The 23,490-nt window shown below is 50.7% G+C and overlaps 1 protein-coding gene across 7 annotated transcripts in view; it reads right to left on the bottom strand.

Annotated features, from left to right (window-relative positions):
- Positions 1–23,490, bottom strand: part of DAB2IP (DAB2 interacting protein) — a 132,187-nt gene that overhangs the window by 37,336 nt on the left and 71,361 nt on the right. For 4 of the 7 annotated variants that reach the window (XM_069032186.1, XM_069032187.1, XM_069032188.1 and 1 more), the window contains one exon: positions 1,869–2,022. In XM_069032186.1, the coding sequence (XP_068888287.1) occupies positions 1,869–2,022 (154 nt within the window). Of the gene's footprint in view, positions 1–1,868; positions 2,023–8,233; positions 8,300–8,570; positions 8,724–10,017; positions 11,652–23,490 lie in introns of those variants that run through there. The other 3 variants (XM_069032189.1, XM_069032191.1, XM_069032190.1) reach the window with 3 other exon arrangements.

The raw sequence follows: 23,490 nt of genomic DNA, 5'->3' as shown, positions 1-23,490 counted from the left end.
GTGAAGGATTGTGCAAGGCTGGCACTGCCCAGCAACAGCTTCACTTCTCAGCTGGAGGCAGCAGCCCTGCCTGTTCCCAACAGATCTCCCCAGGGAGCAGGTCCACAACAGCCACAACGGGCAGGGATGAGGCACCACCACCAACTGCAGCACCTTCCCAATCCACTGCACAGAAAACACCTGGGTTCCCCTCACCCCTGTGATCCTGGCACGGCCTTCTCACTTGGCATTTCTTGGTCAGGGCTGCTTTTCCAGGACATCTGCTGACCTCCTTTGTGTCCATCACTGGTACCTGAGTGCTGTGGGCTGTAGTCACTGCCTGGCCCCCACCAGGGATCCCAGGAGATCTGCAAACTCATTCCAGTGCTGACCTCACTCCCAGCTTGGAAGAGGCTCTCAGGAGACACGAGACCAAGGCATTGACACAAAGTGCCACTTAGCTCTCACCTCGGTCCCTCCCGCTGGAGCTTGCTGGTGAGCAGCCACCAGTGACAAATCAATGTCCCTGTTGTTTCCTGGCATTCTTCCTCTCCTCTGCAGGGTTTGCAGAACAGCAATTAACACGTTCTTTTTTTACAGTGTGACTTCTCACTTAACCCCAAAATTTTCTTCCTCCTTCCAAGTGCATGACTTGTGCAATTTCCCTCTCACTCAGCTTTCTACAAGTTCTGTTCATATCCCTCCCTCTCCTCTTGTGGGCTGAACAGAATTGGTAAACAACTCTTATATTATGGATGTCACATCTATTTTCCATCTAGCTTCATTTTATCTTTCTTGAGTGGAATGTAATAGAGGACATGTAATTTACAGGACTGTTCCCCTCCTGACCCATTGCACTTGCTCCATTCCACAAAGAATGAACAGCACTGCAAAATTTATATCTCAGCCCACTACAGAGTTTATGTTTGGGGCTATTTCTTTGTAAGGCTGTTTTCATGTTACCTGCTTATATTTTAAGAAATGGATCTTTTAACTCATTTACTTCAAAATGTGCTAATTTCAGTAAAGAAAAATATCTTCATCTTTCCAGTCTGACTGCTCTTGAACACTGACATGTGTTCTCATCCAGCCCTGCCCATCCAAGGGCAGCCTGCAGCCCTGTCACCCCTACAGCACAATCCAAGCATGGAAACACCATTTACCCACTTCTCTGTGTCCAAGCACAAGCAGGTATTACCTTCTCTTCACAGAAACACAAACATTCACCACCTTATTACAGTAAGAAAACCATTTCCCAGTTCTGTACCCAGCCACTGCCACAAGCAATAACACTTTGCCATCCACAATTCGGGACAAATGATTCCCAAGATATACTGCATTGAATTATCCAGCTACAGCCTGGGTTGTGCATGTCCTACTCCCTCCCGCTAGCACAGACCTTACCACATGCCATAACAGATGTCAAAGTAATCTCAAATACTCACAGATTTTTCTGTTTACCCAAACAAGGGAAGCTTCAGTTTTCTAGACAAAGTCCTCCACACTCCCACTGACAGCAGCAGGCTGGCTCTGTGACCACATGTATGTCTTTGGGAACACTGAGTAGGGATTAGCACTTCCCAATATCTGTATGAACATAAACTGTAGGAGCATAAACAAATTTATGCTCTGCTGATACCCAGCCCTAAGCAGTGCAGCACCTGTGCCAGCAGCTCTGCGACAGCGCTTACAAGGAGCTCATTGCTCTGATTGTGTGGATATGATCCTCCTTGGAAAGATGGGAGCAATTTTCTGCCTATGAAATGGTCTCTGTGTAGCAATTCTGAGCAGCAATGTTTGGTAACAGCCAGACCCCAGATGCCAGCCCACACCTGGCTCCCCAGCCGGCCCCACGACACAGCAGGAACAGCCCCGGCTCAGCTCCTTACCTCAAAGCAGTAGTCTTGGCCCAGGATGCTACTGTGGACTGGCTTGATGACCACTTCCTCCTCCATACTGAGATCCAGAGCCTCAACAGCACTACTGGGACTGAGCAAGGACTCGTGGGAGCGCGATTCTTTCAGCCTCGGCATTAGATGGGATCTGGAGGAAAAATGTAACTGTGTCAGTGGATGCTCTCCTTCCCAGAGAATTTGTTAGCAACATCCGTTAGCAACGACTGCACAATATTCCCAGGAATGTTTTGTCATGAAATAACTAAGGGCCCTGAAAAACAGGGCCTGCTACACTGTCCCATTTGTAATTTTTACTCTAAAGGTTCCATGACAGTCGCTATGAGCAATAAAACATTTTTTCCCAACTCCAGTGCAGTCAAGAGTCAATTATTTAGAGGTCTGCACACTGTGGGTCTCTGAACAACTGAATCAAACTCTAAATGGCCACCACATGTGCTGAGGGAGACTTCCCAGGTGCAGTGTGTTCCTAAACAAGATTTCCCAGGTGTGGGGTGTTCCTAAACGAGATTTCCCAGGTGTGGGGTGTTCCTAAACGAGATTTCCCAGGTGTGGGGTGTTCCTAAACGAGATTTCCCAGGTGTGGGGTGTTGCAGGGTGGGTGCATTGGAGCCAAGTTGGCCCCAGCACCCACTGCTGCCTCATCAGCACCACCAGGTCTGCAGCACCTGGTGCTGAGCTCTGATGGTGCCAGAACCTCACTGAAACACCCCTGTCTAGATTTGCACTCTGTCACCAACAACCCTTGGGCTCGTGTGCTCTCTCTGATTGTCACACACATCCCTGGGATGGGGACAGTGTGGAAAATAAGGCTGTGATAGCCCTATCGATTGATCTAAATGCTCTGGAGTCCCACTGGCAGCATTTAGCAGCAGGGAGCCCACAGACAGTGAGCAGAGCGCCATTTTTGAGACAGCCAATACAATCAATGGTGCTGTAACTCTTAAAGCAAAACCAGAGAGCTCAAGGGGTGAAAAAAAAAAAAAAAAAGAAAGATAGTTAAGTACTCCGAGGGAAAACACAGCAAACCCATAAAGTGGCAAGGGAAAAAATAACTTGAGAGCAAAGGGAGCAGCTGCCTTCTCTATAGCCTGCACCACATCAGATGTTCCTACACCAGAGCTCTGATCCCGGTAACTCTGACCTTTAAAACCTCTGGCAAGCACTTTGGGGGCTCCCAAAGAGACCAAGGGTCCCTGTCCACAAAGGGAGTGTGACGCCTTCTCCAAAGGCATGGAAGGACAGCAATAAGGGGAGTTTGTCATATTCTCAGCATGGTCTTTCATGAGTCAAACAACAATGCTCCCAGTATACTCCCAGCTTGCTCTGATGTGTGCGTTGAGTTTTGTTGTTCTCCAGAATAAAGCTGACCAAAACAGAGAGAAATGTCAACAGTGCATGCAAAATTCATCACTTCCAGTGAATCACATGCCAGGCTGGATCCAGAAAACAGCCCAAGGAGATTCTCAGACAAACAGCAGCAGCAGATAAACAGGTGCTTCTCTAGATTTGCCATTAAGATTCAGGCCATGGATGAAGCCCCAGATGATAACGGAACCGCCTGTGGCTGCTTCCTGCCTGAGCTGCTCCGCACACAGCTCTGAGTGCCAGGGCCACCCCTCCTCACCAGGGACACCCGGCCTGGGGACACGCTGGGGAGGGCTCTGGGACACCTCCCTGCACCTACTGGGGCGCCAGCCAGGACCAGCTGTGGTGACATCAGTAAAACATCTGCAGAACAGCCACCAGCACGGGGTTTCTGAGGGGACAACCCCCAGCCCTCAGGTGCTGAAAGCCCTGTTGGGGTTGGCACAGTCCTGTGCTGGATCAGAAGCCCTGGGCTCCCAGCAAAGGCTCTCCATGCCATTAGCCATCCTCTCAACTGCCCACTCACCCCACATCTCTGTGGTGAGTAAATTGATCTTTAGGAACCCAGCACAGTCATTTCCCAGTACTTTGTGGCAATTTTACACTATTTTCACAGAAAAGGGTCCCTATCCTTTTCCTCTGAATGATACTGTAAATTAACTCTAATACAGGCAGACAGATCAAGTTACCTCTGGATGCTGAGTGCAGAACTAATATCCAGCAGCTCAAGAACTGACAATACAGACTGCTCACCCAGCCCAGACAAGCCCAGAATCGAGGCATTTATGGTAACTCTTATGTCCACATTTTACAGATGAAATTAGAAAAGGTAAATAACCAATCTGAGACTTGCATTCTTGTATAGACAAATATAAATACTGATAAAATAAACCCACAACTCAGTACATTACTGAGCTGCATTGCTTCATGCTGGCCTAAGAATTTTTCTAAAAATTAAAGCAAAACAAATCTATTTTTCATTTAAAACTACTGCAGCTGGATGGCCACGGGTGGGAGTGCAGATGTGCAATACGAAGAATTACCAAGGGGGAGTTTCTCAGGACATATTACGCTCTCACCAGATTCAGCAAATGTGTATTTCTATCCCTCCATGCTCTGCTGAATGCCTCTGGGAATCCTAAAATGAACAGGACTTTTTTAGGGAGGTTATTTGTCAGGTCCTTGCCTCAGCAGGACCTGCTCCCATGACATCTCTCACTCCTGAGCGCCCACTTGGATCCAGCCCAGGTCAGCAGCAGCCACATTTCTCACCAGATGCTGCTCTGTGCAGGGCGAGTGCTGCAGGTCTCAAACCAGCCCTAAAACCCAGCATCTGTCTGTGTATCAAGAGCTAAGTGGGGAGATGTCATTAATTAGAGCTGTTGGAAATCTCAGCAGCAGGGATGAGGATCTCTCTGCCACAGCAGCCCTGTCAGGGCAGGACGAGCAGAGCCCCCTCCCAGGGCTCTGTCCCATCTCTGTTCCACCCTCCCATCTTCAAAGGGCGCAAGGTCCTTTCACTTTAATCCCTGTTCCAGGGCAGAGAGCACTCGTGTCCCTCGGTGACATGGCATTTGTGGCAGGAGCCCATTCACTGAAAAGCGTTTGCCAGTCCCCATCGCTGCTCCCACAGACTTCCCCTTGTACCAGCAGTAAGAAAAGGCCACAAGCTGCTTTCCTGAGCCCAAGAGCAGCACCCACAGTGGCAGGGACACCTGAGTCCCTGCAGACCTGTGCTGTCCATGAGCCATCCCAAACAGCCAAACACACCTGGAACACCATTTGCTGATGGTTATCACATACTTCCAAGATGACAGAGGTACTCTGTTCACATTCATCCCCCCACCATCACTCTGAAGATGCTGCCTGTGGGGCCATCTGATCTCTTGCTCCAATAACTCACTGCATATTCCAGGTCCTGTCCTGGTTTACATCAGCTGATCTAATTCCAATCCTACACCTTTGTTTTAATACGCTGGGAACGGCCAGCTGCCCAGAGCCATCTCACAGCGGGAACCCTCTTTCCAAACAGCACATTTAGTTCTTTTTGCCAAGGGCCTTTTTTTAATCCCTTTCTACTTGCTTAAAGTTCAGTTGAAATGAAGGGGGGAGGAAAAAAATCTCATAAAAGACCACATTAGTTCTAAAGAGAAATAACATTACTGCTACCGGCACTGACCTGGCAAGTCCTGCGGAGCAGCAGCCAGTCTCTGGTTATTAAAGAAAGAGCTCTGCTGCCCGAGAGCAATGAGAGAGGATTGTTGTGCTAAATAATAAAAGTCATAAAACGTTACCACGTGAAGGGATGTATCCCCTCTGCCTCTACAGCCACTCGAGGATCACCAAATCCAACCAGGACCACATGCACTGCAGGGAAGACTTGGAAAAACAAGCATGGAGGGACAATCCATCCTCTCCTCACCCAACTCCAGGGCTGGATTTTAAGCAATGGAGGCAGCAAACAGCACTGCAAACAGGCAGCTCTGTCAGTCCTCATTTCAGAGCCTCACCTGCTTGAAACCACCTGGCTGCTGCTCCTGTGGTTTTATGATGCAAACGTTCCTGATTATTTTCAAGAGACAGAAACAAACAGGGAACCTGGTGGGTGGCTGCATAGGGATGGAGCAGACACAAAACCTAACACTGAAACATAGCAGGAAAAAATGAACAGCCTTTCTTAGATCTCCTGCTGTTCTGCTCTGAACAGACTGGGGAATTCTGAAGGAAGTCCAGGCCCTAAGACGTCCCATTGACATCAGCTGCAGAGCTGGCAGTGTGCATGCTTCCCCAGTGTCAGACGGATTTGATCTCCCAAATTACAGGTTTGACTCTGTGACACGTCTCCTGGCCAGGAAAGATTCCCTGTGTGCAGCTTTTTGAGGCTGACAGTTCTTTTCTGTGCCCAGCAGTGAGCTGGTTCTTTAGGGCAGCCCTGACCCCCTCCCCAGCACTCGCCCGCTGCAGGGGGTCCTCCACGCCCAAGCGCAGCCGAGCAGCCTGGCAGATCCACATGCAACATAGACAGAATCTAAATCTGTCTCCAGCCCGGGGATTAGGGGTTTGTTATGACTGAGTACAAAGTGCACAACTCCAGTAAATTGATTTGCAACATCAGATGGGAGAAGGATTTTAGCAGTCGCAGATGGGAGTAAATCGCCCACCATCCTCTGCCAGCTCCATCTGGGAGCTCTGCCCTGTGCCACTGTCCCTCCTGAGCCTCACTGCTGCTGGTTTGCTCTGGGACCATGCTCTGCAGAGCCCAGACTGCTCTGATTTGCTTCCCACTCTCCTCTACAGCAGCTCTCCCCAGGTCTCAGCAGCGCCTGAGTGACCCCCCCGCCGGGGGCCAACTTCCCGCTGACCTCGCGACCAGTGCTGGGAGTTCTCATCCCTTCCTCCCCTGTGCCTCATCCTGCTTCAATGTAACAAATAAATATGAAAGCGATGTTGTGGGAATAACCACCACCAACAGCACACAAGAGAACTCACAGGCTTCCAGAAGATGAGGAATGTTTTTTTTCCTGTAGGAGAGGACGTGGGGATGAAGTCTCAGCACGCAGCAGCAAACCCTTCTCCATGTTCTGCTACCCTGAACTTTCTCCTGCTGTTCCCTGAAGTCCAGCTGCTGATCTCTGCCTGGGAAACACTGCTCAGCACACTCACGATGGGAACCCAGCATTACAGGTTGCCCTCACTAACGTAACACCTTCCCTGAGCAACACAAAGGACATGTAATTAAACTTATTAATGCCTGCCCTTGTTTTTAGACTGTTCTCAGTTTCAACCGGCAGCAGGATTAATTACATTCAAAATGACTCTGTCAGCTTATACCAGATTCCAAATGTTGTTTTTGCCAGAGCAAACCTGAAGGATGATTTTAACCTGTGACATTCACCTGAGCATGGGTATTTGTTTAATAATGTGCCACTGCAAAGTTTGTCAGGGGCAGCCTGCAAGCCCAGCACAGGACAACCAGCAAGGACACCGATGGCATTTGTGACGGGCAAGAGGAGAGGAACTGCAAAAGCAAGGAAAGGGCATCAGAAGCAGGATGCAAAAGGTGATCAGAAATATACCTGAATTTCAGTCATCAAAAATGTTTTCAAGAAGCCCCTTCCCCATAAGCAGAATGGCATTAACATGTCACTTTTAACAGAAATCAACACTTACATTAAAAAAACCCCTTTTATCACAACAGCCTAAACCAGCCTTAATAGTACCAGATCTGGGGACATCTGATGCAAACAGCAGTGACAGATCCACCACTCTAATTTGGAGCCAGAGCCACAGTACAGCCCTGTGAACAAGTCATTCCCACAGCACCAGCCTTTGGAGCGAGCAGGGACCGTAGGGCCTCAAAAAACACCTGGGGCGCGTCCATGGCAGCAGAAGCAAAACCGGGACGCAGGGACCGAGCCAGAGCCCCCCTGCTCCCTGCCAGCACTCACGGGAGAACTCCCGGGGTGCTCCCATCTTCCACGGGGGGAGCAGGGTAGGAATAAAGGGTTTGATTTCTATCACCTAAATTTTGCGTTACATCAGTCTGGAGGCGGAATCTGGACAAGGCGGCGAAGGCGAGGCAGGATGTGTCCTCCTGGTCCAACCACACGGAAATGGAGCCGCAAGGCCCATCTCCACAGTGCGGCTGCCGAGCCCGGCCACGGATGATGAAACGCCGCCAAGGATGAAAACAAACCGCGAACGCACGGAACGAGGGACGGGGCGCGGCCGCGCATCCCCGGGCCGGGCCGGACCGGCCGGGAGCGGCTGTCAGCGCCCGTCCCTCCAGCGCGGCGGCCTCCGCGCCCCGGCCCCGCTGCGCGCCCGCTCCGGCCCCCGGCCCGCCCGGCCCCGCCGCTCCGCTCCGGGCGCTGTGCGGGACCCGCCGGTCGGGGCGCGGGGCCGGGCGCGGAGTTGGCGCTGCCCGCGCAGGACGGCGCACCCCGGACACGGCCGCGCGGCCCCGCACTCACCTGCAGGGCCCGGCCCCCGCCGCGCCGCCGCCGCGCCGCCGCCCCGCTCGGGCTGGGCCATGCCGCGCTCCCGCCGCCGCCGCCGCGGGCGGGGACCCCCGGCCCCGCCGCCCCGGCCCCCGCCCCGGGCCGGCCCCGCCGCCGCTCCGCCCCGCCGCGGCCCATTGGCTGCGCTGTAGCTGGGCAGAGCGCCCCGGGCCCGCCGCCCCCGGAGCGCGGGCTCGGCTCGGGGGGCAGCGGGCGCACCTCGCTCTCCGCCGCGGCCGGGGGTTCCCCCCCTCGCCCTCCCGCCGCTGCCCAGCAGCGCCCCGTGCCCCGCGGTCCCCAAGCCGCTCACCCCTCGCCTCATCCCGCCTGTCCCGCCCGTCGCTCTCATTCTGTTGTGATAAACCGGGGGAAAGCGCAGCTCTCCGGGAGCCCGTGTCGTGCGTCGGCTGCCCTGGGCGTCCCTGTCTCCGCCGCGTCCTCCGGCCTGGCACCGGGAGGGGAGGGACGGCGCCGCCCGCCCGCCTGTCCCTGCCCTCGGCCGCGCACCGCATTCCTTTCCCGTTTCGGAGAGCCGAGTCACTGACCTTTGCAGCAGCGCGATCCACAGCAGGGAGTAGCGCCTGCAGCAGCAGCCAGCGGCCCCTGCGTGAGCCATGGTCCTCACCGCGCACGGAGCGCGCCCGCATCGGCGCGGAGCTCACCGGGGGGCTCCCGGCCGGGCTCCCCGGCGGGGCCCGAGGGCGCGGGGCTCAGGCCCGGGCGGCCTCACGGAACGCGGGGCCCGGGGCAGCAGGTGAGCGGCAGAGGAGACGCGAGGCAGCGGAGAAGAGACGGGAAGGCTGCGCGGCATGGTCCCACTGTCCCGACTGCCACCATCCTCACCCAGCCCACGCCGACACGTTCCCAGAGCCAGACTGCTGCTGTCATCCTGGCGTATTCAAATGCCTCCATTACTCATCAAGAACAAAGTAGGACTATCTAGTAAATGAAAAACCACCACATGGCACTGTCCCCTGCCTCCTACTGATGGCTGCTTCCTCTTCCACTTTTCAAAGGCTACTGTCCTTTATGCAGCAAAGCATAAATCCTCCAGCTCATGCGAGGCAGCTCCGGATCAGCGGAGGAAGCCGGCACCTGGGCTGCAGACGAGGGTCAGCTTTGGAGGGGCGAACGCCAATAGCGGTAAACATCCCCAGGTGACAGGAATACTCGGGCTTTCCCCAGAGCACAGGAGAAGAAAGCAGGTCCCGGAGTGGGAGACGGGCAGATCCTGCCCGAGGCAGCAGGCACAAGTCTCGCCTCCTCCAGGGACACACAAGCCGGATTCCCAGACAGACCATCCCTCCAGCCAGCGCCACCGTGCACGGCACTGACGAGTCAAAATTCGCAGGTTCTCTGCCCAGTTCCAACACTAACTCCCTGCACAGCCTCCCCTACGTGCCTCTCCTCCTCAGCCAGAGAGGTGGCCATGACCCTCTCACAGCCAAAGGATCCAGAAAACGTGAACCAGCGTTATTGCTGGGCTTGGCTAACAAGGAGCGCGGTCACCTAAGGCCACTGGGGTCCCTTCTTCCTTCCAGAGAGACTGGTCCCCAGCGCACCCTGGGGACAATGGCACCAGCTCACCAGCCACGCTGGCAGCAGAATGCAGTCTCTGCCTGTCCCACCTTCCCTCCCTAGCAGAGGACATGCAGACCCCTTTTCCCTTGAAGTGTGCAAACAGCACTCTGGATTTAGCACATTTTGCCTCATTTTTGCCTCCCCATTCCCCCATCAGCGGTTTGAAGTTTTCTCACCCTTTGCTGGCAGATGCCACGCAGAGAGACAAGCTCGCTGTCCTTGATCTGCTTTTCAGGGCTTCTATAAAGTAGGGCACCAGCATCAACCCAGCGTCAGGTTTTTGATACATTGCTGGAGTAGCCAAAAATAATAACAGGCAGCTTCAGTCAATCTTTTCCTTCTCAAATCTGCAGTAGCAGTAGCAGCAGCACAGGGGTCCTTTGTGTGGCGGAGCACAAATACGGTGCCCGCCAGCCCGCGATGCTGGTCAGCAGTGCAGAGCCATCCCCGCCTGCCAGCCGGGCTCCCCCGCGGCTCTTGAGCCCTGCACACGGGTCCTCAGCACGGAGCTCTTGCCTTGTGGGCTCCCCTTCCCCAGAGCCATCTGTGTTTTGCTCTCTCTATTTCCTTTAGCACCTTATCTCCGTGGCTGCTGCGAAATGCTAAGGTCAAGTTACAGTTTTACCAACCCTTTTATCTTCCTGGCAAGGCACTAAAATGCAGAACCTGAACTTTGGAACGAGCCTTCGCACCTGCAGTGGGTGGAGAGCCGAGCAGACCAAGGCAGCGGGAGAGGGAGAATTCAGGTTCTCTCTGCAGCCCAGCGCTGGAACAGTCTCTGTTGCACATTCAGACACTTTATTTGGACACTCTGGAAGGAAGTACTGAACCCACCAAGCACGTGCTCTGGCCTGTGTTCCTGCAGGAAGCCGGCTCTGCTGGGAACTGTGGCAGCTCCAGCTGACATAAGGACCCAGCACTGCTCCACTGCAGCTTCCACATGACAGCAAAGACCCGCAGGACCCAGTGACAGAGCTCTGTCTGCTGGGAACTGCCCAGTTGAATTCCCCCTGTCCCAAACCTGAAATTCCAGACAGTTAGTCTGTGCAGGGCTGGGAAGTGAGCCAGGCATTGGGATGAAGTAACGTTTGACCTTGGAGCCTGTGGGACTGTTGTGCTGCACATTGATTCTCCACACTCACCTCAGCAAATGACAACTGTGTTTTCCCAAAGTGACATGGGAAGTGTCACTGTGCCCCTGTCCCATCGATCACTCTGGGGTTGGGCTGGAGTCTAAAAGACACAAACTTGTTGGGATACCGATCTGCAGTGCACAGGCCATGCCTTGCCCTCTCCCTCTCCACGGCCTCTGGACTGAATACCATGTGTGGCTCAGGAGGTACAGACAGAAATTAAAACTCTGCAGACCAGGGCCTTGGGGACTGCTCTGTCCCCGTCCCCAGGGAGTGCCAGGCAGTGAAGGAGCCACATTCCACTGACTCAGTGTTCAAATACTGCTGCAGGGAGCATTAACTGACACCAAGAAGAACCTGTACGTCAAAGTCTCAGCTCATTTTGTCCAAGCCAGGGTTTCTCCAGCTTCCTTCCAGCGAGCTCGTAGCTCACTCCATGTGTGCACAAGGTGTTGTTTCCCTGTAGACAGCTGTTCCCTCTGTTCAGCAGGTGATACCGAGGTGTATGGCACAGTCAGAGCTGTCACTGCCCCTGCAGTGCTGGTGCTGTTCCCGGGAACTCTACGTGCCCTCCACCCCACCCCTTCTCCACACTTACACCTCCTGTTCCTGATGGGATCCCAGCACCACCCACTGCTCAAGAAATGGCATTTGTGGAAGGAATGCCACTGTCAGGGCAGGTAAACAGTACATTTCCATGGATTATTACAGGAAGTTTTCCATTCCCAGTTATTATTTGTATTATTTATAGTCCTCTTCTCTTGGGTCACATTTTCTCCTCTGGTCCCAGCCAGGCTTGGCTGACCCTGTTTCCTTGGCTGGGCAGAGGAGGATGGTCACAGCTTTGCCTCCAGCCCTCCAGGCAGCAGCCTTTCCTGCCATGTTTACCTTTCAGAGCTATTAAACCCAGATATCTTTCACTTTTTATTGACTGTGAAGCCAGTGCTTTGTGCTTTATGACCACACTGTCTATCACTGGGAAACAAACAATTTCCTAATAACCTCAAGGAGTTAACAGTGGAAGGGATTGTGATTATCCAGATCTACTCCAAATTTACAGTTAAAATCAAATAGCCGTTGATGTCATGAAAGCACTTGTTTTAAAAAGTTTGAACAAGCCCATATTCCAGCACAATTAACGTTACAAACATGGACTTGCACAGCTGATTGGCTGTTACTGGGCTGCTGCTTCTTCCCCTGCGGTATTGACCCCCAAAGCTGAGTTGCAGTGATGGGGCAGAGTTGACTCAAGCACCCCTGGAAAATGGGGCACTGTTTCAAGAGTGTTTACACTGAAAGAATATTTCACTCTGCCTCCAGCCACCTTTCACAGCACCCAGACAGTGCATCTGACTGGCCAATTTCTCTTTCTGCTTATAATTAGCTTTACTTTTCTGCTCTCCTGGATAAGCGTTAGACTTTCCTCTAGGAATGTAATCCCAATCCACAGGAAACCTGACTTTACTGAGATGCCACTCATCTTTTCTGCAGGTTTTATTTAAAACAGAACATTGTTATTAGCAGCAGATTTTTCTAAACCTTTTTGTGAGGTCCCATTCCTGCAAACATCCAATATCATTCTGTGCGATTAGTCTCGCTTCAGAGACACCACTTAACATTCAACCACAATTTGAGCCAAGGCATTTGCAGGAGTCAAGTTTTGAATTTCAAATCTAAACTACAGAGGGGTACCAGTGGCAAATGACTTTGAGCCTGACAAACACAAATAGATGTTTTAGCATCAAAACTACATTTTCCTGTGATTTGTCCTTCTGTCTAACAACACTGGCCTGTATAATGGCCTCAGTTTAATAGGGAAGAGCTGACTTTGGAGGCTGAATGATGTTCAACAAAACGATGTTCTTAAAAAGCAATATCCAAAGAATGCAAAATTTATAATCAGAATAAAGTTGGAAAAATATTCTTTTGCTGCCAAACTTTCCCTTAAAGAAACAACAAGAAGAAAAGTTCAAAGCATTATAAAGTTTGTTTGTGGTTTTTTTATCCATAGTTGGCACCAGGATATAAAGCTAATTTCTTCCAATTGCTGGCCTTTTAGCCAGATAGGTTTTAGTGTCTTCTAGGGATGGATATAAAGCACATCCTTCCCATGGGAACCTTCTTTTCAGATGGAATGAGAGGTTCACACCAAGGAAGCCAGTGATTTTTTCTATGGCCTTTTCTGGGAACGACCCATTTGTTTCCCCTGGAGCAGTGTGAGGTACAGCTCTGCACCAAACCCAGGTCAGCCTCAGGGACCCTATTGGACCATCCTGGCTCTCACCATTCAAGACTCCATGAGCAGGGTTTAAACTTGGCAGTACTGGGGTGCACTGCATCACTTCTCCAGCTCATTTTTTTAAGTGCAAGTATCATTACTGCATTCTCCATGCAATGCCAAGGGCTGCTACTTCCAGAGCTGATGTAAAAATTGTTATTAAAACTTACAAACTGTGAAAAACTCTTTAAAAAGTCCAAATCCTGGCACTGCCCTAAATTAAATTACAGCCAGGAGCTGCCAGGGGTACCTGGATAAGCACAGAGCCAAGCGTGCGTGCAGTCCTTATCCACAGCCCACACCTGCTGCTCCCTCCTGGAAGTTTCACTAATGAACACAGTGTACAGCCCAGAGGATTTCAGATAAGGGAAAGGTCAGGGTGAAGACTCAGGAGTGAAGAACAGATTGAGCAGGGTTCATAAATGAAAACCCCATTTTAAATCTAAAATTAATTTTTTCAATAAATTAGGGCAAGTGAGCTTTCCTCCAGCTCAGACAATGAAGCTTTCCCTGGATATGGACCACTGGCGGGAGGAGGAGGCACGTGTGCTTAGGAATCAATGCTAATACCCTCAAAAATTAATCTCTGAAAATTGCTTCAATGGAATAGAAACGATTTCATATAAATCTCTGTATGGCAAGAGCTGACAGAATATCACAGTGATACCTGGAGTAGGTACAGACTGAAAAAAACAGGCTTTGTCTTTTCTTACACAGGGTTGGTGCGGTCACTTTGCCTTTGTGTGCCTCAGTTTCCCCGCTGTGGACATGGGCTGGGGCATCAGGGAGTCTGTGAGAGCTGCCAGGGTCTGCTGAGAGCCAGCTGGGGTTACACAGGGTGGATGTGGCTTCCCCAAGATGGAAACATTGGCTATTCCACTGGAAATGAGAGCCATGGCTTGGATTTCAGCATGCAGCCAGGATGGCTCTGTCCAGGGAAGGGAGGCCGGGCGCTTACTGCAGCCACGGGGAGTGCGTTGCACTCGGAATGTGTCTGGGAATGCCAATGTCTGTGCACACTGTGCCTCCTGCTACCTGCAAGACAAAGCCAGCCATGGTGGCAACAAGCTTTGCAGATCTAAAGCAGCCCTCACAAGAACAGAGCCTCTCAGCCTGGCTGAATAATGCATTAATTAAAAGAAGACAGTGAGCAGCGTGTCAGCTTTGCTGCTGACAATTCACCCGGGGAGCTGCAGCCCCTCCTTGGCTGAACCTGAGCCGTGCCCTGCTGAGCTTCCAGGGGGTCCTGTTGCTCCTGCCCCGAGTACCCAGCCCACACCTCTGCACAAATCCTGCGAAAGGGACCTAGAGCCTGGCTGCCAGCAAAAGGAGAAGGAGCTGCAGAGCCATTCCTGTACATGCAGGACACTCCAGACCCAGCAAATCATCCTGACCAGAAACACTTTGTACCATCTTCTGGAGATTCCTGAATGCGTTCTCCACGTGGATATCTCCACCCACATCTTCTAAACAAGGGAGCCAGAGGGGAGCTTGACCTAAAGCTTCACCCTGTGGAAGGGAATGGAGGCAGGAGCAGGGGCAGGTGTGAGCCCCAGTTCAGGAGCTGTACAGTAGAGGCAACTTCCCTTTGTGACCAAGCTATTTTAAATCAATCTAGTTAGAGAGATGCAAAGCACTGACACAGATGCACTGAAACTGGTTTGATCCTTGCCTGAACAGGATTAACTTGCCTCAGTTATTAACTAAATTAAACCCAGCTCATCATCATTGCAAAAATGACTGTATTTTACACTCACAGTTGTGCAGAATTTTTGTAGACAGAACCTGGAAGGATTTTCCTTTGTGATGGTGTTCAGGGTCACCACAGAGCTCCCCACAACCCAGCCCAGCCTCAGTTAACTCCCTGAGGTAGACCTGTGCCTGTCTCACCTGCAATTTTACTCCATTCTTAATGTCTAAACCTACATTTTAGGCCATTAGCCTGTACTGATCACAGGAAGAGTTAAAACTGCTCAGACACTCTAAGAGCCTGAGTTGATGTAAAGTAGACTGAGTTAAAATAAACAGAGTTGCACAGACACCTTTTTTTCTGCTGGGGTTCACTCCTTACAGTCCTGGCTCTGCCTTTTCCACTCACCACCACTGGCATTGCTTTGCAGTTCCCAACTCTGCAGGGTTAAATCTGCAGAGCAGAGCCCAAAAATTCTATTTTACTTTCTTCTGAGAAAATGCAAAATGTTTGGATCTGGTTTAGATTTTGTTCTTGTATTTAATTTCTCAAAACACCAATTTCCACAAATATTTTTTCTTCCTCTGATGGAATATAAAACCACCATCCAAGTGGGAGGAGCTGACAATCCCCTCTGCTCTGCTGCCCATCCGCTGAACTGCTGCCATGCCACTGCACTAAACCACTTTTTCTTATCCTGACAGCTGCTAAGCTTAGGTCAAATCCCTGGGAATACGTAGGGCCAGCGTATGTTCTCGTAAACAAAACTGCAATCTGCTCCTGAGCTGATGAGGCTGCCCTGGATTTACACCATGGCTGGAACCGAGGTACAGCTCCGTGGTGGAGCCTGCCCAGAACTCCCAGATGCCGTGGCCAGCAAGGAAGCCAGAGAGGGGAATGTGGGTGCTGGCCTGGGTGGGCAGCGGGCAGGCGTAGCCCGGGAATGTCCCAGCCCAGAGCCGGGGATGAGCATGACTTACCTCCCTCTGGTGACAGGGGCTGCTCTTCCTGTCCCTGCCCGGCTCCAGGAGAGGGCCTGGCTACCTTTATACACCATTCCAGGGCACCAAAACTGAAAGCACCAGGTGAGTTTCCAAATGAGCAACTGTGCTCTAAACACAGCAGAAAAGCAAAGTCCATCCTGATGCAACCAGTCCCAGCTGCTTCCCACTCCATCACAAACAGGAGCCTCAAGCCTCTGATGTCACCATCCTGCACGAGCAGCATTAAAGCCTAAAATGGTTTCATAAAACAAGTGGAGCTATTTGAAAAGGACATTCTATGTGGCCCTGGACTGTACTGTCCTCTCCAGCATGGGACCCCCAGCCATCTCCTGATGTCCCTGTCACAGGGTGGGAGACAGAGCAGGATTCAGCTGGGAGGACACAGGCACAGCTGAACACCAGTGATTCAGCTGAAGCTCCAAATCAAGTTAGGTGAAAGGGGAGCTCATTTCAGCAAGAGCTGTGCCACCTCCCCACCCAGGAGCCCACCCCACAGATGGGTGTCCCCTGCCCAGGCTGCTGCCCAGGGATACGTGGGGCTGTACCCCATGCAGAGGTGTGGGGTACCCAGACTGTACCCCAGCCAGAGGCCACGTGGGGCTGCCAGGGGGGAATGGCCCTGGGCCACCTCATCCAGTGCCATTTCTGGAGTGCTCCTCAGAAGTATCAGTTCTGGCCATCCCTGCCCATTTGGTTTCAAACTGTGAGGCACAAAGCTGCATTTCCTATTACCAGCCCCGGTATCCCTGCTCTGCCCGCTCTGTGTTTGCAGCTCCCTGACTTCATCCCCCTGCCCAGGACACGGCTGCCAGCTCCAAATCCCAGACACCCAGCCACAGTCAGGAATGGGCTCCTGGAGCCCATCACATGCAGCGTGATCCACTCAGGCTGGAGCTGCCCATGCCGGCCCTGCCAGGGCTGGCTCTCCACGAGGAAATCATCAGCCTGTCAGCAGCAATTACAGGAACGGACCCTGGCTCTTGGTGAGTAACTGAGCACGGGCTGGGACTGAGTCCCTGCACAAGCTCCAGTCCTGTCTCATTTACAGGGCACAAGGGTGGAAGTTCAGACTGCTGGGCTCAGAGGTGGGACAGGGACAGGCCTGGCACAGTGCAGACTTCTGAGAAATTAAAACAATTCCCAAGTGAGAAGAATGTTCCATGATTTTTTCACTTCTTTGGACACTTGAGAAAAGCATAAGAGATGAGGCTGGCTGATGTGAGGATAAAACAGGAATCTTCCCTGGGATGAGGGATGGGTTAAATGCTCTGTGCTCTCCAACCTACAGCTCTTGCAAAATCCAGATGCACCAGCTGCCACACAGAATATAGAGAATTTGGGAAAAGCTGCCAAGTGCCTTGTCTGTTAAGTGCCTACAACACTCACATCCATGTTACAAATGATGGGATAATAACTTAAGATTTTTTGCTTATGGATTTTTTTTGTTTGTTTAGCTTTGGTTTTTTATAAAGCGATTAGAGCTGGAGGAATGTGTTAGCCCAGTCCCTGGGCAAAAATCCGTTTTAGTTCTGGGAGCAGCAAGGATGCAGCAAAGGACTGAATGTTAAATCCAAGTCTGAACATTGTGGTTTGGGAAAAGGCAATAAACCCCCCCGGCATTAGGCTGATGTGCAGTTCCTGAGTACAGTCTTGGCCTGCCTTATTCCATCCCTTAAACACTTTATTACCTTATACACTTTGAGAAACAAAACAACTTTTTAATTCCTTTGCCTGTAGAGTGTGAAAGCAACTTCTTCCTAAATGCAGCGAGATCCCAAGTGGAGCCAGGAAGCCACTTGAGTTGTGCACCACAAACACTTCCACGATGTGAATTAATAAGTCTCTCTGAGGATTGGGAAGTGTGCCACATGCAGCATTTCTGAGTCCACAGCCCTTTTATCTAAGTTGTTTTTTTCCTTTATCCTTGTCTCCCTCCATGACAGTTTGGAGATTTTTGGCATCCAAACTGCAGCCAGGCTTGTCAAGCTAAACATCAGCCGAGCCTTTATATGTACGTGAGAAATGAGAATAGAGACAAAAATAGTTATTAACTCTACTTTTAGAATACTGAACAAGCACAATGGCTGTGTGCCAGTAAAGGCAGGGTTTGGAGCAGTTCTGATCCACATCTGTTTAGCAGTGTCCAGCACTGCTGGCTCCAGGGAGCAGCTCCTGGGGCTGGATGGGAGATTTCCCCTCTCTGCACGGTTCTGTCACCCCGATGGTGCCGTGTTGGGGCAGTGACCACATCAGCGGGCAGCAAGGGGCAAGTTCTAAGTAGAAGACTTGGTGCTGCTGCCCTGTCTGCACCCTGGGAGGAGAGGAGGCTGCTCCTGGAGCACATCAGTAGGTTTGGCTCCTGCTGGGAGTGCTCCAGGCGCTGGGATGGCTCCGTGGTGCAGATCCAAGCATGGTATGTGGGGACAGTGGGGAGAGTCACCTCCCAATCCACCTTGTGACACTGGCATGGCTCTCAGAGGGCCGGAGTGCCTGCAGGGTCTCTGTTTCCAGCACAGTGATGTTCCTTCCCTCAATCACATCCACACAAACTGTTTCTCGGAGACCATCCCAGCTTGCTGCAAACACTAAAACAAGTTTGGAAACACTGGGAACACTGGACTCCATTACAAAGAGGCGATCCACGCCAAGGCGGAGAGAACAGGAATGTGACCCAGCGGAACAGCCTTGGCTTGCAAATGGCTCATGGACAAAGCTTGCTCTCTCTCCCTTGCTTCTCACTATTGCCAAGCAGTGCCTCACTCCCTTTATTCTGGCAAGTGGCTTAGGTAAAATGTACAAGAATTTATCTCCATGGATAGAATTTTAGAGGAGAAAATGGAAAACAGTGCTGGGTGACCAGCTAGAGTTCAGCAAGGTGCTGGAGCAAAGTCCTGCAAGGCTATTATGGATGGCAGAACACCCAGCCCAGGACTGTAGGATGCTGCAATACCTGTGCCACACTTTGAAGGAATTTTAATTATAAGTAGGAATAATAGGCATGGCCCAGATCCTCACTCCCTGCCTGGTGTCTTCCCCACACTTTGAAAAAAAGCCACTAAAATCAGAGATGTTCAGCTCCTCATTACAAGACTGCTAAAAACTCCAGCTCCTTTAGTAATTACTATAAAATACTTTCAGGCAGTTTTTAAAGGCATTAGTGAGATAAAATGAAGAAAAGAAATACTACTGTTAAAGGTATGTTAACCATTCGCCTTATCATCCAGCCACTTTATTTTAATGAGGTTTGTTTTACTTCTGGTATTTACTTTGTCACACAGTGCAAGTCTCTGAGTATTTCTGGGTGAGATAAATGACTTTGGAGCAGGTGGGGCTGGCAGTGCTGTGGGCTGGTGGATGCCAGCCAGGCTGGGCATGCTGGAAATGCAGTTGTCACTCATGCCCTGTGTCACAGTGGGCAAGCAAAGGCTCTGCTTCCATCCCAGCACAGCTCGGAGGGCTGCAGATCAGAGTGTTCGGAGAAAGCCTCACGCCGATCCCGCGAGTGGGAACGCAGCTACAGGAGCTTTAGATATGGTGATATTAAATATGCAACAATCATTCCCCAACATCAGAGTAATAAACATCACTGCTCCATCTGATCTGGAATCAGCAAGCATGCTTCTCACATTCACAGGGAGAGACAAAATGCTAAATTATTTATGCTTTGACTATGAACAAATATAGAGAAATAAGTGAGTTTGGTACAATGCAGCAGAGCAGATTCAGGGCAGGTTATTGTACATCCTTCAATCAAAACAGACTCTCTCATTACTCTAAACAATTGTTTCTCCTCCAAAAAAAGTGGGTTAAGGAAGTCTAAGGGATAAGCTGAATAATTTTGGATAAGTTTTTTTAGATCTGACTACCCAGGTACAACCATCGCCCCTCTCAATCCCTGAGTGTTAATTGGGATACAGCACCAGCCACAGCAATTCCACAGGAACGCAGGGGCTGACTGACTTCCCAGGACATGGGTTTTCATTGTACCTGCTCAGGTCTCTCTCTGTTTTATTCAACCCTGCCCTGCCCAAACAGAAGGTTGAAAACACCAGCATGTTAATGAACCCATTTATGATCATTAGAGCTATTAACCAAGGAGGGCTGTGAAGTTTTGGGGCTGTTGTGCAAACCTGGGGAGCTCAGAACCCACCACGGTCTCTCCCTCATTCCCAGCCCCTCACTCCCTCTGCGGGAAGCAGAGGAGTTCTCTGAATCTGGAGTGAATGGCTGTGCTGAGCCTCAGCCCTGCCACAGACAGATTTTAAATGTCCCAGGAAGCTCTGTAATTAAATGAATGAAAGGAGGATACTCCAGAGTGGCACAGACACCTTCCTATTTTCCATATAAATGCAGGATCACTATTACACCTTCCACTGCCCTGAGACCTGCGGCCAGAATTAGCTGATGTTTGCCATGCCCCACTGACATTTCAAGCTTGGCAGGAATAAAAATCCACAGAGAAAGTGGTGCAACTGCAGAAGGAATGACAAGAATTCTGGGACAGGAATGCCCTCAGAGCCTGATTTTCAGCAGCCACATCAAGCCCTCTGCTACCCACATGTGTGTGCATGTGATAGGGAAGGGGATGAGATGGGAAAGAGGGGATGAGAGCTGTCCTTCAATTTCTCAACAGTTTCTTAACATAAATCCTTCATTCTGAGCATAAGTACTAAATCAGGCTCAAGGAAGGAAAAACTTAATTAATCAGAGGTAGCCAAGTTCAAAGTGCGCCTGGGGTCGGCTTTATTACTCTCCTTCACTTTGGAGGTACAGGGTTTATGGATAATCCCTGTCTGCTGCAGAATGACAACTATGTGGTGCTGAGTATTATTTCCTGGCAGTAACTAAATTTGAAGGTCTCCTTTCCTTCCACTCATCTTTTTAAAGTTTAATATTGTCACTGAAATATAACCAAGGGCCATATATAGCACAAGGGTTTAAAATACCATGCCCAGCCTGGTGACACCTGGTTCCAGCTCCACTCGTACCTTGCAGACTCCCCTCACCAAGGCTTTTGATCCCATGAAACTGGGAATTCCCGGACATGAGCAAGGGCTGCGTGGTGCCCTGAGGTAACAGGCCAAGCAAGCCCTCTATCTGCTTACTGAGTACCTCCACATCCATAACTCTGCTGCTTCAATCCAGGGAACTGTATCATCATAAAAACCACTTGATTATCTCCATAACAAACACTTCATTTTCTCCATGGATAGAATCACTCAGGAATTTAACCAATACCAAAAGCCATCCATTACCTGATTAAACACCAGCAGTGATAACACCATCAAAAGCAGAATCAGGTGTTTGTGGAGCACCCCCTTAGCAGAACCAGTCTGCAGAGCTGCCCACACGCTCTGCACCAGCCCACGGACTGAGAGATCTGATCCCTTCCACTGAGCTGCCTCGTGTTCCCTGCCCACAGTGCTGGCAGCGAGCAGCCAGACATTTCCCTTGGGTATGGAACAGCCCCAGTTCCTGTGTTTGGAGCAGGGGCACAGGGGTTCTGCACCCAGCAGCCCATTCCCCCATCAGGGAAGGAGGATGCTTGCACAGCACACTCAGAACTGGTTTTTTCCTTATTCCCAATCAGCTGGCAGCAGGCTGTGGGAGTTACTTCTTCAGGCCTGCATATGTTTGGTTATGGATCATCCATTCAGATTTGCAGTGTTTTGTCCAGGCTGAATGCTGGTGCAGCAGCCAGGCTGGGAATGCCCATGGGATTGAGCCAAGTCTCAGTTCAAGAGGAGTGCAGGGATGTCACTTGCTGGGTCACACCCAGCTCGATGCTGGAGTGTTGTGACACTCACCTGGTCCAGTCTGCAGGGAAGGGCTCAGCGACACAAGGACTGTACCCACTCCAGAGTGAGTATGAGAGGCACAAGAGCTGTTCAAGCTGCAGGGCAGCATGGGGGGAACAAGAGGCTCAAACTGGCTATGAATAAATTCAAACTTGGAAATCAGGAGAGAGCTTTTAACCACAAGAGAAGTGAAATCCAAGATTAGCTTTTCAGAAGGAGGGAGAACAGGGAACAAAACCTCAGTGATGTCAAGATGGAGAAAATATAGTTATGAAGGATATTCAAAAACATGGTCATTGGGAACAGAACAGGTCTGGATGTGCTGAACAAAAGGATCCCTTCTGGTCACATGGAAAATGTCCTGGCTGCCCTAAGAGTCTAAAGACTTCTTTGGCATGTGGAGATGCACAGCCAGTTCTTGGATACCCTTCCCAAGGTCTGGTGAGGGCAGAGGTGCCCAACCCAGCTGCTCCCAACTCCCACAGCAGCCCCCGCATGGGGCACGCACCAGGATGTTCCGGGGGGCTGCAGTCATTCCCTCTGAGGCTCCATCAGCTCCCGCCTGTCCCACAAAAAGAATGTTCATACTGGACAGAGAGCCCCATTCCCATCAGCCCCACCAGGAACAGTGGGATGGAGGGAGCTGGCTGGGCCCTGGCCAGGACTGGGCAGGTGCAGGAGCTCCCCAAGGGCTCCCTCAGTGCCCTGAGGTGGGATCTGTGCCAGAGATCAGCAACTTCCAGGGAAGCATTTGTTGGGCTTGGGATGGGGAGTTCTACCCCATGCCTAAGTAGTAAAGCCAGCATTTAGTTCCTTCATCTCCACACGAAGTATCTCATTTCAATTTAATTTCACAGTTGTAATGGATTTTTCAAAAATATTCAAGAACATATTTACTTTCCAACATCTTATTTCCTTTCACATTTGAAAAAACTTTCTATCTAATCCCTCAAGTCATCCTACAGTCTGAATAATTTCAGGTTTTTAATCAATAGCTGTCAGACTTGTCAAATTACTTTAGGGACCACAAAGCAATTTTTAAACATTCATAAACCCTCGTAGAACAGTTAAGTGCACTGAATTTTAAAAGAAAGAGGAACTGAATAACACTGATCAAATAGGATTATATTCTGGCAAATTATAAATTAGTTTTTTTATGAATCTTCTCACAGCTACTTATCTAGTGTCAGGCTTCTTCTGCTGCAGGAAGAAGTGACTGTTCACCTCTAGAGAAAGAAGCCTTTTCTCTCCTGCCTCCAAGCCTCCTTAGCAGGAGCAGGGTGCAACGCCTTTTTTGTTGTCCTTTTTAAAAGCAACATCATTACCCAGCCAGCTACCCCAGGGTTCTCTCATCATCCTGCTGCCTGGGCCAGAGATGGCCAAGCTGCAGCTCTGAAGCTCTGCAAACGCATCTTGGCTCCTGGCATCCTTCCCAACGCAGTCTTTGCTTCCCAGTGTGCTTCTGGCATGTGCATCTGTCTGACATGTCAGTCTAGAAATGAAGGTCGCCAAAAGTTCTCAATTTATAGGACATCTGTACCAAACCACAGCTTGAACCTTTTATGGGGCTGATTTTCCATACTGCATTAAGTCAAACTCTGAGGTGACTGTGGGAGCCTGTGCTGCTGTTGCCTGTTCTGTGCTTGTTCTGGGAGGAGAGATCAGGAACATCTGAAGAAGTCAAACATGTTTCTCCAGAAATGACTACACACCACAGTCCCACGTCACCATCGCAGCGGCCTTCTT

The sequence above is a fragment of the Aphelocoma coerulescens genome, chromosome 17 (assembly GCF_041296385.1).
Source record: "Aphelocoma coerulescens isolate FSJ_1873_10779 chromosome 17, UR_Acoe_1.0, whole genome shotgun sequence".
Lineage (NCBI taxonomy): Eukaryota > Metazoa > Chordata > Aves > Passeriformes > Corvidae > Aphelocoma > Aphelocoma coerulescens.
The sequence above is the reverse complement of the archived record's forward strand: the minus strand, read 5'-3'. Positions and strand labels throughout refer to the sequence as shown.